At 35.8% G+C, this 14142-nt stretch overlaps 1 protein-coding gene across 5 annotated transcripts in view; it reads right to left on the bottom strand.

Annotated features, from left to right (window-relative positions):
• LRBA (LPS responsive beige-like anchor protein) overlaps positions 1-14142 on the bottom strand; it is a 539428-nt gene that overhangs the window by 236177 nt on the left and 289109 nt on the right. For 3 of the 5 annotated variants that reach the window (XM_084768541.1, XM_084768543.1, XM_084768542.1), the window contains 3 exons: positions 11812-11972; positions 3987-4133; positions 1361-1497 (listed from right to left, as the gene is read on the bottom strand). In XM_084768541.1, coding sequence (XP_084624667.1) covers positions 1361-1497; positions 3987-4133; positions 11812-11972 — 445 coding nt within the window. The remainder of the gene's footprint in view (positions 1-1360; positions 1498-3986; positions 4134-11811; positions 11973-14142) is intronic. The other 2 variants (XM_084768544.1, XM_084768545.1) reach the window with 1 other exon arrangement.

Genomic DNA, 14142 nt, shown 5'->3' with positions numbered 1-14142 from the left:
CAAATAACTTCAAAGAACTTGTTCTCAAAGGCTAGCAAAGGTCTTAATTTTGAAAAAAAAAATTTAAACACCATTGATCAGATTTTAGACTTTAAATGTTTGTCCCAAAAGTACAGTAAACTATTATGAATGAAATCTCAGCTTCTCTCAACTTCGGACGCCGTCAGAAATCAAAGAGTTTAGGTAATCCTGGTAACCATTTCATAATGAAATTTTAACATATTTTCATAATCTTTAGCCATGAGACAAAATACAAAACATTTCTAGGTGATAAGATTTCAGAATTCACATTTTCTCTATAATGGACTAGCTGAATTCACTAACTCCAAACCAGCAGGTCTCTGATGGCCTTCTTGTCATATAGCGCAGCAAGTCCCGCCAGAATACAGACAGCGAGAGGGAAGCAAGGAACTTGAAACAAACATGTATAAGACGAGAAATGATTTGTTTGTAAAGCTCAACATAATTATAACATTTTTCTCCAAATCTTTTAAGAAATACTTCCAAATCATAAAGATTAAACAATTCTACATGATTCCAATGCCAAAGAAGCTACCAACAGAATATGTGCATATGATATACACACACACACACACACACAGCCAGTAAAATTAATTATTCCATTTTAAACCACTACTCTTTCTACAGGAAACTTAGTTGGTTCATTTTTCAATGAACGGTTTCCTCTCAGAACAAATTATACCATTCACTTTCATAAAATCAACATTGTTTTGGCTTTATGACTGTGTTAAAAAACAGAAATGTTTCTAAGTAAAATAAAATTGCCATGGTCTGAAAAGTAATCAAAATACCTTTGAAAGGGGAAATTACATTTTCATTTAAGAATAGGAAATTATGCAGTGCCTTGTAAAAGCTACCACAGGTAATGGAAAACAGAGGTAACACACTCTTGCAGAATACACGTGTGTGCACCAAAGAATAGTAAGCCATGGAGACAAAGCAAGGATAATGATATATTGGTATTATATTCAGAAAATATAAGGGCTAAACAAAATAATTCTACTCTCAAGCTCACTGAATTTTTGTTGCTTAATTCACCTTGGACCCTTTCATGCAGAATATATTTATAGACCATGTTCCCTGAGGTCTCTTCCTCTGAAGAACTAATGATAAATGCAATTAAGTGGAAATTGTTTTTGAATTTAAATTAACTTCAATAATCCAACTAGTTGAGAAGAGAGTATTAAGCTAAAAAGGATAACTACCTTCTAGTAAGCAGAGGCAATTCAAGAGTTTTGAACTAAGCTTGCAAGATTTTTCACATTTCCAATCTTAGAGAACACATTACCCCGTAATAACAACAAAATAAATAACTCCCTTTCCATCCTCATCTTCTCACCTTTGGGTCAATTTTCTTGAAGTTGGGATCCTCTTCATCCACCTCAAAGTAGAGTTCAGAGGAGGTGACAGAGAGAGTGCCTTTTACTACAACAGAGGGGGCCACCAGCTGAGCTGCTGTGCTCAGGCTCACAGGACCTGCCAAGACAAAAGATAAGCCACATGGATTGGAACAACAGTCCTCAAAGCTCAAACTTGACCAGATATAATGCACATTTTTAAACAATTCTTACTTCTAAGTACAGCACTGCTGACCTCTGTACTTGTATAGTCTATATTCTGTCCATACAGATAGTCTGAAGGTGGGAAGTCTGGACTCTCACACTACAGCATCTATAAGAGGCGATCAGCACTAATGGTAAACTGGGAAGCAATTATCGTACAGGGGATGTGGAAAGTGTTGCTCTAATCTCTAGGTGTGAGCAGGAGGCTCTGCCTAAATAAGTATGCCCACATTCCGTTTAGAAAGCCAGCCTCAGGCTACCAACGCCATGGAATAACAACCAGGAGCAAGGAGGCCTCAATAGGCTCCCAAGGCCAGAGGTGACTGTAGAGCTTGGCTGAGGCAGGGACACAAAGAGGACTAGCTTTATGAGTGAAGTGTTTGAAAATGCTCTGAGAAACCATCTTCTCTGATAAAGATTCTATGCCACTCTCTACAAAACTTATTCCATGGCAACTTTCTCCTATATAAAACCGGTAAAATTATTTCTTCTCAAAGTATCCTTTCCACTGTTAAATATTGCTCAGTGCCTCCAAATCTAATATTAGTGTAGTCCAGGGACTCTGGGAGCAAACAGCTGGAGGGTGGGTTTCCAAGTGAATGAATTTTTATTGGAATAATCAAATCTCCACAGGGCTTATCAAAGAGACAAATCAGACTGCTACTGAAAACAAAAGATCCACTATAGACAGAACCACATAAAGTACATTAGAGCTAACCCTAAAATAAAGACTGAAAATAATTATATAATACAAATATACTTGGAGATAGACTCAGAGAGAATTTAAAATTCTACAATTTCTTATTATACAAATCCTATTTTAAAAAACAACCAAAGAGAAGACTGGCATTTATGATTCTGAATTAATATAGTGCCTATAAACAAGGTGCACCTATTCAGGTAATCAATGGGTGAATAAGTGTTTCAAAATTCAGATGAATTGACATTTCCATCGATTGTTTGAAGTGTGATGGTCCTTAATCTCACATCAATCTTAATGTGTGCCAGCAGGACAATAGAGGGGATGCTCTGCGGAGATCAGAGCAGGCTTTGCCCTCTATTCCCAATGTACAAATGCATTGTGTTTGCAGATGGGGAGCAGATAGCTTCAGAACAGCCATGATTTCCCAAAGCTCATCCCTGTAAATGGATGAAATAAGCAGCTATGTGTTCTTTTGCTGTCTCCCTTTGCCCTCTGTACATTAGCATGTAATCCTGAGAAGAAATAACATTTTTTCAATCATCCTCAGACATTCAATTACGGGGTGAGCAGACAGCTGCAGAAGCTGGTGCAGCCTGGGTTCCACAGAAGACCCCTGACAATTTCCACTTCATTTCTAACCCACACCACTTTATTAGTGTGGATTACTTCTTAATCCCATTGCCATTGCCAAGATTATATAATTAAACTCCCTTTCACCTCCATTACTGTGCGAGCATATCGTTAGTCATAAGAATGGGGTAAACTAAAGGAGGAGATGGATTAGTGGGTGTGAAAGAAAGACCAAAGCAGCAGTACCCCCTTAACCTCCACTCCCAATACAGATCCCTTAATAACCCACTTCCATTAATTTTATTCTACTTTGAGAGGTTTATAGTCATCAAAGCAAGTAACCAGCTTCCAGCTTGTTTTCACAATCATTTTGCATGGTAGCATAAGGTTGGAGGTATATTGCCAAATAAAATCTTTCAAATGCCCTTTCTTTAAAAATCACTGCGATGCGAACTATGTAATTTTCATCTATAGGAACTATGTGCTTTTTCAGGTTTTTCTCAAGAAATATAATTAATAATAATAATAATAACAACAACAATAATAATAGGAACACAATCACACATATCAAATGTAGACTAAAACTTCAGGCTAAACAAGTGATTTTTTTCCCAAGAGGAAAATAAAACTGATATTCTGCTAAATATAAATCAAAATTTCTACACTATCCAAAGTGTGTGAATCCTGTGGCATTCTTGAGGCTCCTCTTTTGAGTGGCTTAAATGCACATATAGCATTTCCTAAGAGGCTATATTTAAAGCAAACAGCATCCAAGCTTTGTTTACAAAATAATTGGCAGCATTTCACTTATAGCCCTCGTTTTATAGAGTATGGCAACTTCCAAAGGATGCATGAAGCAATTCTATTGTAGCTGCTTTTAATATTTTGTTCCAGTGAAAATTATATATAAAAGAAAAAGATCAGGAAGGTCAGAGGACTGGGAAGAATAAAAAAATAAAAGCAATTATAGAAGATGAAGGGAGAAACATTGGGAAGAACAAAACCAATTTCTAGTTAATATAATTGTGGATGTAGGCTTGGTACTCCCAGTGGTCACAGCTGAAAAAGTAAGTAATTAGATGCTCATTGTCCCAGAGCCAGCTGAAATATCTGCGCAGCCATTGAATTACCGGCAAGATTCTCTAAATCTTTCTCATCCACGGATGACAGAGTATCGTCGTCGCCTTCCAGGAGGGCCTCGTTTTCAGAGTTCTGATTTCCTAAAGCCTGACTCTTGATGGACTGTTTTCCTTTAGCAAGGATGTCTTCATCTGCGGCTGAAATGAAAAGGAAACAAAGCTGTCCATCAGCACTGGAGGAACACTCTGGCAGAGGGGTAGGGCTGCAGGAAGGGTAGGGAGCTAGAGATGGCCAATCTTTTATACCGTCGCCCACCGTGGGTAAAGTAACCGGGATGGTACACACGCTCCTTCTGACAAACTCGATTCCCCAAGCTAGTGTAATGTTACCCTGAACAAGCACCCTAATCCCATTAAATCTGACCCTTGCACTGCTCACCCAGCCATTTATTTACTTATAGTTAGGGGAGGAAAGGATTCCAAAGCAGGGCCCCTCCCCCGCAATTTGTTCCTTGGTGGGGAAAAATCAGAACCTAGTCTAGGCAACAATGCTTATTTAACATGGAAAAATAATGAGGAGCCATTCATTCCTCTGAATATATTACACTGGCATGTATTCGGAAAGGGCCAGGGAGTGCCCAGAAGAGTGGTCAGCGCTGGGGGGCGAACACCAGCCAATGAGGATGGAGGCCCAAACCCCAAAGCCCTATGGGACACTAATAAAAGTCCCTGCAGCTGCATTCTGTTCTTCATTCCCTCCTTGTTCCAGCCCAGAGCCATAAGCCCACATTTTCACACATCCGCCCCTGCCTGCAACGCTAACAGAAATATTGAGAGGGAGCCTTGTAGCTAGGAAGCAGAGGCTCCTCAGTGCCTCCTCTGCTGTTTAAACTAAAGGGCTAAGACACCCCAGGGGCAAACATAACAGAACAGTAGGCTGAGAGGCTTCTGGGCAAAAAGCCTCCTGCAGCCTCTGGACTAGGCAGCAAGGCCAGCGAAGGAGGGGCAATGGAACCAGAGAAAAGAGCTTGCTGCTTGCTGGAAGGCGAGCACCAGAACCCCACATTGCTCTCCAGCGCCACTCTGGTCCTCCTGGCTCAGGAAAAGCCAACAGCAGCTGGGCTTGTTTGCAAAGCTCAAGATATGGTGTGCCTTTCCTAACCTCCAATTTCTTTGAATGGTGCCACATAACGGAGGGGTTTCCAGCTAGGAAATCCCAGGAGGTGAAGCACCCAACGCACCCAAACTGGGACTATTGATATGGAAATCCCATGGGAAGGGTTTTTGCCCCACAAAGGTTTCTGCCCAGGCATAAGGCTCAAACCCCTAAAAAGAATAAAGCCTGGGTTCAGAGTGGCAGTTTGCAACCTGTAGGTCGCAACCCCTTTTTTTGCGGGGGGGGGGAGGGTTCGCACATCAGATTTACTGCATATCAGATATTTATATCACAATTCATAACAGCAGCAAAATTACAGTTATGAAGTGGCAATGGAATTTTATGGCTGGGAGTCACCAGCGTTAGGAAGGTTGAGAACCACTGGTTTAGTAGTGACTGGCAACCTCCAGAATTGATGCTAACAAGCTGCTCATGTGTTTTTACCCTCGTTACCTCAGCAGATCAAAGTTTCTTTGGTTATGGCTAAGGATCATGGTAACGGCAAATGGTTTTATTTCATAATTATTGTGAATTAATCATACATATAATTAACATGTAGTATTTATGGCACTAAACAGAATCTAAGGCTTTTATATTAAATAAGGAGGTCATGGAGAAAATGTTCTGTTTTTAGCTTTGAATGCATTCTTAAACTAAACAAAATTTCTCTCTTCTCATCTCTATGATGTATCATAGTAAGGAATGTGGAAACTCAGTAAATATTTGGAAAGTTTAATACTTAATTTTAAAATTCTTTTATATTTTCAAATCCTACAAGGAAATATAATGGCTATTATTATATTTTTTGGAAAAAACAAAATTATGGTTCTTTATCATTGTTTACATTACGTACATACAGATTCCCTAAACTACAATAAAAATTCTCTTAATCAAAACAACACCTTTCAAATATAAGCAACTTAACTAAAAACCAAAACAAACAAAAAACTGACCCCTGAGAAATCCAAAAGAAAGCATCATCGAAGCTTTCCTTACACATTAAATTATAAGACATTTTCATTCAAGTTAGGCTTTAAGTACAGAAATGGTGTGCTACATTCTCTTCATTTTCTTGATTTATAACTCTCTTCAAAGCAAAAATACTACTAATGAGGATAATATTACACAGCACTTACCATATGCCAGAGTGGTCAAAATATTTTACATATTTAACTCATTTAATTCTTAGAATCCTGCCAATCCCTTCATTTCAGATAAGAAAACAGACTGAGAGGTTATATAATTTGCCTAAAGTAAAGGACCTATGGTAACTGCAGTCAAGATGCAGAAACAGGCCCGGCAGTGCCAGACTTTAAGGTCCAGCCACCATCCTGTACTAGCTCTCAGACAGAAGAGAGCAACAGAAAACAAAAGCTATTGTATAAATATGAATGTATTTTTCTTTACTAATTCTTAGCTTCTCATATTGAAATTTTATAACAAGTTAAAAAAAAAAGGAATCAAGAGCTAAATTCGACTGATACAAAACACATGAGAGACAAAGCATCCTGCCACTTCTTTCTCTAGACTCACTGCCATATGGATCCTTAGGTAAGCCAAGTTTAGTTGAAAAAGAAAACTGTGTAATCTGCAAACATTTACAAAAAAACACAGTTCTTGGTAGCAACATTCAGTGGTTTAAAACAGCTCAATAAATAAATTCATTCATTTAAATGGCTACTAAAATTATGCGTCACCCTGCCCAACTGGGACTTGAGAGTTTTAAATATGTTCTCATCTGCTGACTCATACTAAAACAAAGTAACTTTTGAATTAAATAGTTTTGTGGGGGGAAAAATTCTGTACTAAAGTATACTAAACACATACAAACACCCACTTTAATTTATTTATTTACTTATTTTTACAAGCTCAGATTCTGGAATTGTTCAATCTCAACTGAGAAACTTCTTGTCATAGAAAATATGCAGCTTACTGATATTTAGAATGGCTTTCCTGTAATTACCTCCCCCTTGAGGATTTTCAGCTAGCAGCAGTAAAATTACCAACAGTGCTCTAATACACACCACATGCGCCGCTGTTCAGTTCTCAGTGCTCTCAGAGCTTTCTTCTGCTAAAGAACTTTTTTTCTCCTTCAAAATTAGAACAAAAGTTTCCCAAACATAAAATAAAAGATAATTATCATGTTTATATGTTCTAGGGAAAGACCTAGTTTTAACTTTCATTTGCTTTTTTAATCAATCAACAATTATAAATAGGTATCAACTATTCTGAAGTCTAAAAGCCTAATTGGATGAAGTTAAGAACATGCTTTTGGTTCAAATTTAAAGTGCAAGTCAAATAATTTCTGCTATTAAAATTTTTCGATGAATATGACCATTGTTCAGATTTTAATAATTTAACTGACTACGTTTATCTAATGTCATATTTTATTTTAATATTTATACTAACTTAATAATTAACTACATTGTTCCACAGAATTAAAGAAGCATATCCAAAGTGGTATCATTAAAATATCTTTACTTCACTGATGCTAAGAGAAGCCTAAAAGAGAGGCTGGTTCTCGAAATACAAAATTCAAATTCTTGAGAGTAAGGTATGGGACATGAAGTGATTTATCTATACAACATGGAATAGGTAAGTAAGACTGAAATATAATAACAATAAACACAGGAAAGTGTTTACCTACAACCCACGAATCCCCTTTCAAACATGCACTAAGCAGGAAATAGGAGTCTCCAGTAGTCGGTGTTGCAAAAAAAGATGTTTATGTGTTAAGAAAGAGCTACTTTGTTTCAGAAAATGAGATTACAATTGCACTGAAGGTAGGGCATCAAGCATACCTAAGAGGAATGTGGGGATCCACGCAATGTGCTGTAAGGCAAATGCTATAACTGTGTCCTGAACAGTAACACATAAAGAGTATCTTAGTCAACTATTATCTTCACCTAATTAGACCCCTTCTTTAGGGTTTTGAGCCAATTAATATGCTCTGGAAAATTGCCCGAAAGTAAGAAGAGTGATGAAAAAGTAAATCCAAGCACATATTCTAATGATGTTGGATTCTCTGAAAGTTACAGAACCTAGTGCACACAGATCCTACAGAGGATACAATAGTAAATAATATTACTGAAATCATCAGAAAAATGGGCTGATTTAGGATCTTTCCAGGATTTGACATTCTTAGGAATCTAAGCTGGTTATAAGTATCATCCTATATATTGACAACGTACACATTTTTAAACAACATACTCTTAAAGCTATATTAAATATTTCTCATATATTTCCATTATCATGCACACTCTTTACAAACTAAAAATGTCTTAAATTAAATCGGATTCTGGTGCTAAAAAGTTGAAATAAAGAAAATCTTCTATTATTTAAGCATCTTTTACATGGCTTTAAGAATAGAATTTTCATTCTATCTAACAATAAACTTTTGAAGACACTGCACACTGATGTGGAAACTGACCAGTCCTCAGTTAACTAGAGCTTTAGTCCTGGTATATGCCAAAAACTACATTACCCCTTTCTTACCTCAGTTTCTTAATCGTTTAAAAAAAAAAAAGTTAGACTAGACTTGAGCCTCAAGATCCTTCTAGATGTCAAACACCGTGATCATAAATAACTGTCACACAGGACTGCATGCATTGGGAATATGTGAGAAACCATTAGGACAGATGTCTAATAAATATTAAAATTATAGATAGAACAAAACATTCTCAAGACTCAAATGCCCATCTTTTCTTGCTGATGTTAATATCCACAAACAACATTTAATCATAAGATAAAATATTTACTTTAATTTTAAATGATTCAGTTTCTGCAAAGTTAAAAGAACCTGCCAGTATAACACGACTTTTATAAATAACCACTTTGGAGGGTCTCTGTTTGAAAAATTACCCAAAGCTCTTTTCCCCAAGCAAGTTAATGTGAACTTGGAAAGGGCAATTAAATTGTCAGAATTAAAAAATTTGTTTTTAACTAGAAGGTAGCCAGAAGTAGAGTCATGGGGCTGGTATTGATCGCATCAACAGAGAACATCACTCTTCAGGTATTTACTCTGCCACCTTTACACCAGAGGCTTTCCTTCAAACCAAATCAATCTATAAAAAAGATGGCTCACACTACCAAAATACATCACTACTATCCAATGGCACTTCTATTTAGATGCCTTTCCTTAGCAATGATAATATTGCTGAAGATGTTCTACAATTCTGCATTGTAAAATGTTTGTATTTTTAGTTAATTAATTATAAATAGAAGAAATCATAAAACAATATAAAACCCACACAGCAGTCACAGAAATGTCTATTTTTAAATTCAACACTGATCTTGATTGTATGTATCCTTTTTTTAAAACTAAAATTTTAACACCTTTTGGTCAGAACGACTCTTTTGTTTTGCATACTTCAGTCTTATCATGTTTGATAGCTTCCACTGTGTTTTAGGAAGCATTCAAAGACTAAATTTCATAGTTAACACAAGACCAAGATTGAATGTCAACTTGATAAGTTATTTGATTTAATAAAATCAAGTTAAAAATTAGGCTCTTTGCTTAGAGAATATATTAGCATAAATTAGGCTGACATCAAATACAGTACAATTTGTACGTTGAATCACAGAATCATATGCTTTGTTATTAAGGATAACATAGACACAAAGAATAAAGTATAGCTTTTATATTTTTATAAATAACTGTACTAAATATATATTTAATATGTATATATGGATTGTGTGTTTAATAATAATCCATACCTTGGTTGTAATATTGGTGAGGTACGGACACTTGGCTGGTTTTTAAAAAAATAAATGCTTCACATATTTGATGATTAATTACTATACAATTTATGTAAAATATTTGTAAATAAAAGAATCATAAAACTATTTTTGATTTTTCAAATTCTCACTATCAGATAAAGATAAATAATATTGTGTTAACATTTAATTACTATCTAGATAAGAACAATAGTATCTATGTCTAAATAGGTCGGAAAGTCTTAATTATTACTAATGAATATTAATATTACTACAGGTATTCAGAATTTAGAAAGTTAACTTTTATTTTAAAAGGTGAATTTCAACAATAATTCAAATTTAGCCAGTAAGAATCATATAATATTTTAAAATGGTAAAATGTACTTTTAAATAAGAATATGTTTAAATGACTGTATTTAACCTATACTACTGCATTCTGAATTCAGTCACTGCTTTGTCTCTGGTAATATAGAAGAGGTAAGCTGAATAAAGGAAAATCAGCTTCCAACATGCAGGCTTAGAAAGGAAATCCTACTCTTCCTGATGTAAAAGGAAGCAGCATGTTCCTGTTACCATGGACACCAGAACTCACAACTTCAGAATAGAAAAATGTTATTAAACTTCAAAACTTAAACATACCTAACAGTACCTGTGTGGCTGAAAAGAATGATATTGCAAACAAACTCTTCTTAATGAAAACTATCATTAATCAGAACACACACAGAGAAAGCATGTAACTCTGAAACCTGTCCTGCTGCACAAAAAGAGCACGAGCCTCACAGGGAAGTGGCCTAATTACTTCATCATCTCCCCTTGCCAACCCCTGTAGTTGAAGACATAGGACCCAAGACGATTACTGCTTTTAGATGACTTTGTTATTGACTATTCTCAGTATGATCATTTATTTTAACAGACTGATGTCACATTTGGTGTTATATCTGATGACATATTGTAGACATTTTCTTCCAGAACTGGCTCTTTAAGGATGAGTGCAAGAGGTCAAATGGCCTGACTGAGGCCAAACCCAAGACTACAGATTTTTAATCTAAATTCTTAATACCATCACCTGCATTGAAACATGACGTGGTGCCACATAAACATGTGTAATTTCTTTGTATCAGTTAAAAACAATCATAATCAAAGAAAATTCTAATTATCTTTACTAAGTATAGTTTTAACAATTAATTGTGGTAAGCATTATCATTTAATCACATACTACAGCATATTAAACTAATATCCTAGTAAGAGGTCGGACTATTTCTACCTTAGCCAATTATTATTTTGCTTAAGCAAAGTAAATTTAATGTAGAGAGGCACAGTTCCCCTTTAATTTATTCCAACTGGCTATTAGAACTCCATAAAATAACAAGTGTCATTCTCTGATTAGGGAAAGCCGGTTTTCAAATCCAAGAGACCTCGTCCGGTTGTTGCAGTTATCAGACTTTACATAAATTGAATCACCATCATGTGCATCATAACAAAAAAGGGGGGGGGATGTTTTCTTAAGCTCTGACAATAAGATGGTATGGAACAGGAACATACGAAATTAATGTCTATTCTCCTGTCCACGAGCCATCAATCACAACTGCAAAGCAAGGTTCAGCAAGTACCGAGGCACTTGGACATTTATTATCAACCCACGGCTGGGGGGCAAGTGCACATACAGGATAGAACCTAGAAACCTATTTGGTTTGTAAATTCTTTGTTCCTTATGCTCATGGATTCAAGTCAGGCTTGAGGGATTAATTTACTCAAAGCTGAATGTGTGGCTTAGAAGGACATATACTTTAGCCTTGAGCTTTGAAACAATGGGTTTATGTTAACTAAGTTTTGTTCGCGTACTGTAACAAATAAATATACTTGACACCATCATTTCATGGAATCCTACACAAGCTACACCTCTCTCTACGCGCTTGCTGGGTAAAGCACTGTGAGATGTGGGGTTGGACATCCTGCCAGGCCTTGTAATTAAGAGGTTATGCTCTTCAGTGTCAAGTACTCTACCTGCTGCTATTGGCAAGGGCTGGTTTAAACACTGACCGTGTTCCACGGCTGTTTTTAGTGTCGCTTCAGGATGTGTCGATCCTAGAGGGTTACGCACAAATCGTCGCCGGCGCCTCAAGTCATCTTCCCAGTAGTCAAGGCGCCAGAACTCACGAGGACGACTACAATGAAACAGAGACGCCACATATGTTAGCAATTACCAAACAGCGTGGAGGCACTGACTGTGCATAGAGCTCTCCTTGTTTGCTCTGCCTTTTCCCTCTCCTTCCTCTTCCTTCTCCCTGCATCGCACACTCCGCTTCTGCGAGCTTTAACTTAGGTATGTCCTTGAAAATAACAATATCACCTTCTGGTCTAAGGAACTCCTTTTCCTTTTCTTGGAAGGTGAAATGAGCACTAAATACATCATTGTGAAATGAATTGCTGACAGTGTGATCAGTTTCCCCACACTCTAGTGGCATGTGCTCTGATTTCAGCCTCATTTCAGCCTCAGCAGGGCACCTTTCTCTGTGGCTGCATTTATAAACCAGAATAGGGAAAAGGCTATTATAAATATGGTATAGCATTACCTATATTAATCAAAGTCTGTCCCCCTTCATTTTTCTTCCTAATTTGTGCCTTTTTGCACAAGGTCAGTAAATCATACGATGAATTCTTGGTCCAGAAAGTGTTAACTTTAATGAATATCTCAGTTACATGGTTATGTATGTGATAATAAAATATTACTCTGTTTAGATGTGCAGGAATTTAATTAAAATAATCTCTTAAAATATTCATTACATTTAGCCCCTGAGGCTTAGAACAACACAAGAAAATGCATTTCTTTTCCATTTACTGTTTTTAAATAAACCATTCTTGTGGAGTGAAACAGCAATCTATTTTCAAGCAAATCAGATTGAATTTCTGTTTTATGTAGCCTGTTATTCTATTTAATTAAAAACTACATGCTATATGATGTGCAATAATTATTATATTGAAAGCATACTCTCGGAAATTTATTTTTTAAAATCCAAGTTCTATGATATTTTCCCCAATTACATAGATCTTTTATATGGCAACACATAAATGTCAACTTTCTTTGCTGTTAAATACTCATGTCCTAACATGCTAAAAAATATTTTATAAGAAAAATACTAATATAGAGGTTTATTTTAGCTACACACACAAAAAAAAAAACCTCCAGAGAATAAATTTATTCACTAAAGATGTACGGCACAAATACCTGTGAGTTTCAAAAATGAAATAAAAACACAGTCATAATTAATACTTCTGCAGGAATGACTAAGAAAAAATTAAAATCTTGTATTTCATGAGCTAATAAAACTGTGCCTGTCAGCTTTAACAAATTAATACTCTTTACCAGCTGATGATCCCAAAATACTCCAATAAAGCCACCCCATTTTGATGTTTTAAAGATACCATCTATAATAAAAAAGGTTTATAACAAGTACTTTTTATTGGTTAAAAATTAAGTTGTAAAAGAACAGACAACAAATAGTGCACTGCTTAAAGGAAATATTTTAAAAGTAGTAGGAATCCAGCAACCTTTACAGGGAACATGAACGAGACAACAAGAACATCAAACACTTTCTTTGTTTATTCTGGTCATGCATGAGAAGGAGAAATGATATCAGAATGAAATTTTAAAAAGAGGTGGTTTTACTCTTTATTTACTTCATTGCTTTGATACTTTAGCTTTAAAGAAAAACTAATGTAATAATAGTATTAAAAATAAATGTAAGATATATCCAAGCTAGGTACACAAGCAAAAGATAGCAGTTGTTTGAACTCAGTTAATGATATAGACTCTCCCTTAGTTGAGAAGGAAATAGACAGTACACAGATGGTTATGTGCATAGCTCTGATAGGCAGGGAGCCTGGATAGGCACTTCATCATTCTGCCTTCCTACATTTATCTGTTAAAATTATTATCAAATATCAGCCAGGATGCAGTCGTGAATCACAGGCCGCTCCTCGTCTTCAGGGGAATGATACAATGAGGGTCTATTCATCAGTGCAGCAATCGGCACAAGTAATTAGTTCCCTAGACTGAGATTTGCTATAAAGCCTATTTCAGTCAGTACCACAAACATATGATGGTGTAAAGCTAATGAAAGCTGCTAAAATTTGTTAACCTTTTGTGCCATCAATCCTTCCAATACCCTATGCTTCAGTATTATGCAAACGTAGTGAATTATTAATTTGTCATTAATCCATCTTTCTACACTTTCTGTCAAATTAAATGATGTCATTTTTTCTTGATAACAATTAAAATTATAAGAGACTGTACCTTGGTATGATAAAAATTATTACTAAATTAAGCAACAAAAG

Source organism: Acomys minous, assembly GCF_964271855.1.
Source record: "Acomys minous genome assembly, chromosome: 19".
NCBI classification, from domain to species: Eukaryota; Metazoa; Chordata; class Mammalia; order Rodentia; family Muridae; genus Acomys; species Acomys minous.
Note: the sequence above shows the minus strand (reverse complement) of the source record. Positions and strands in the feature narration are given on the sequence as shown.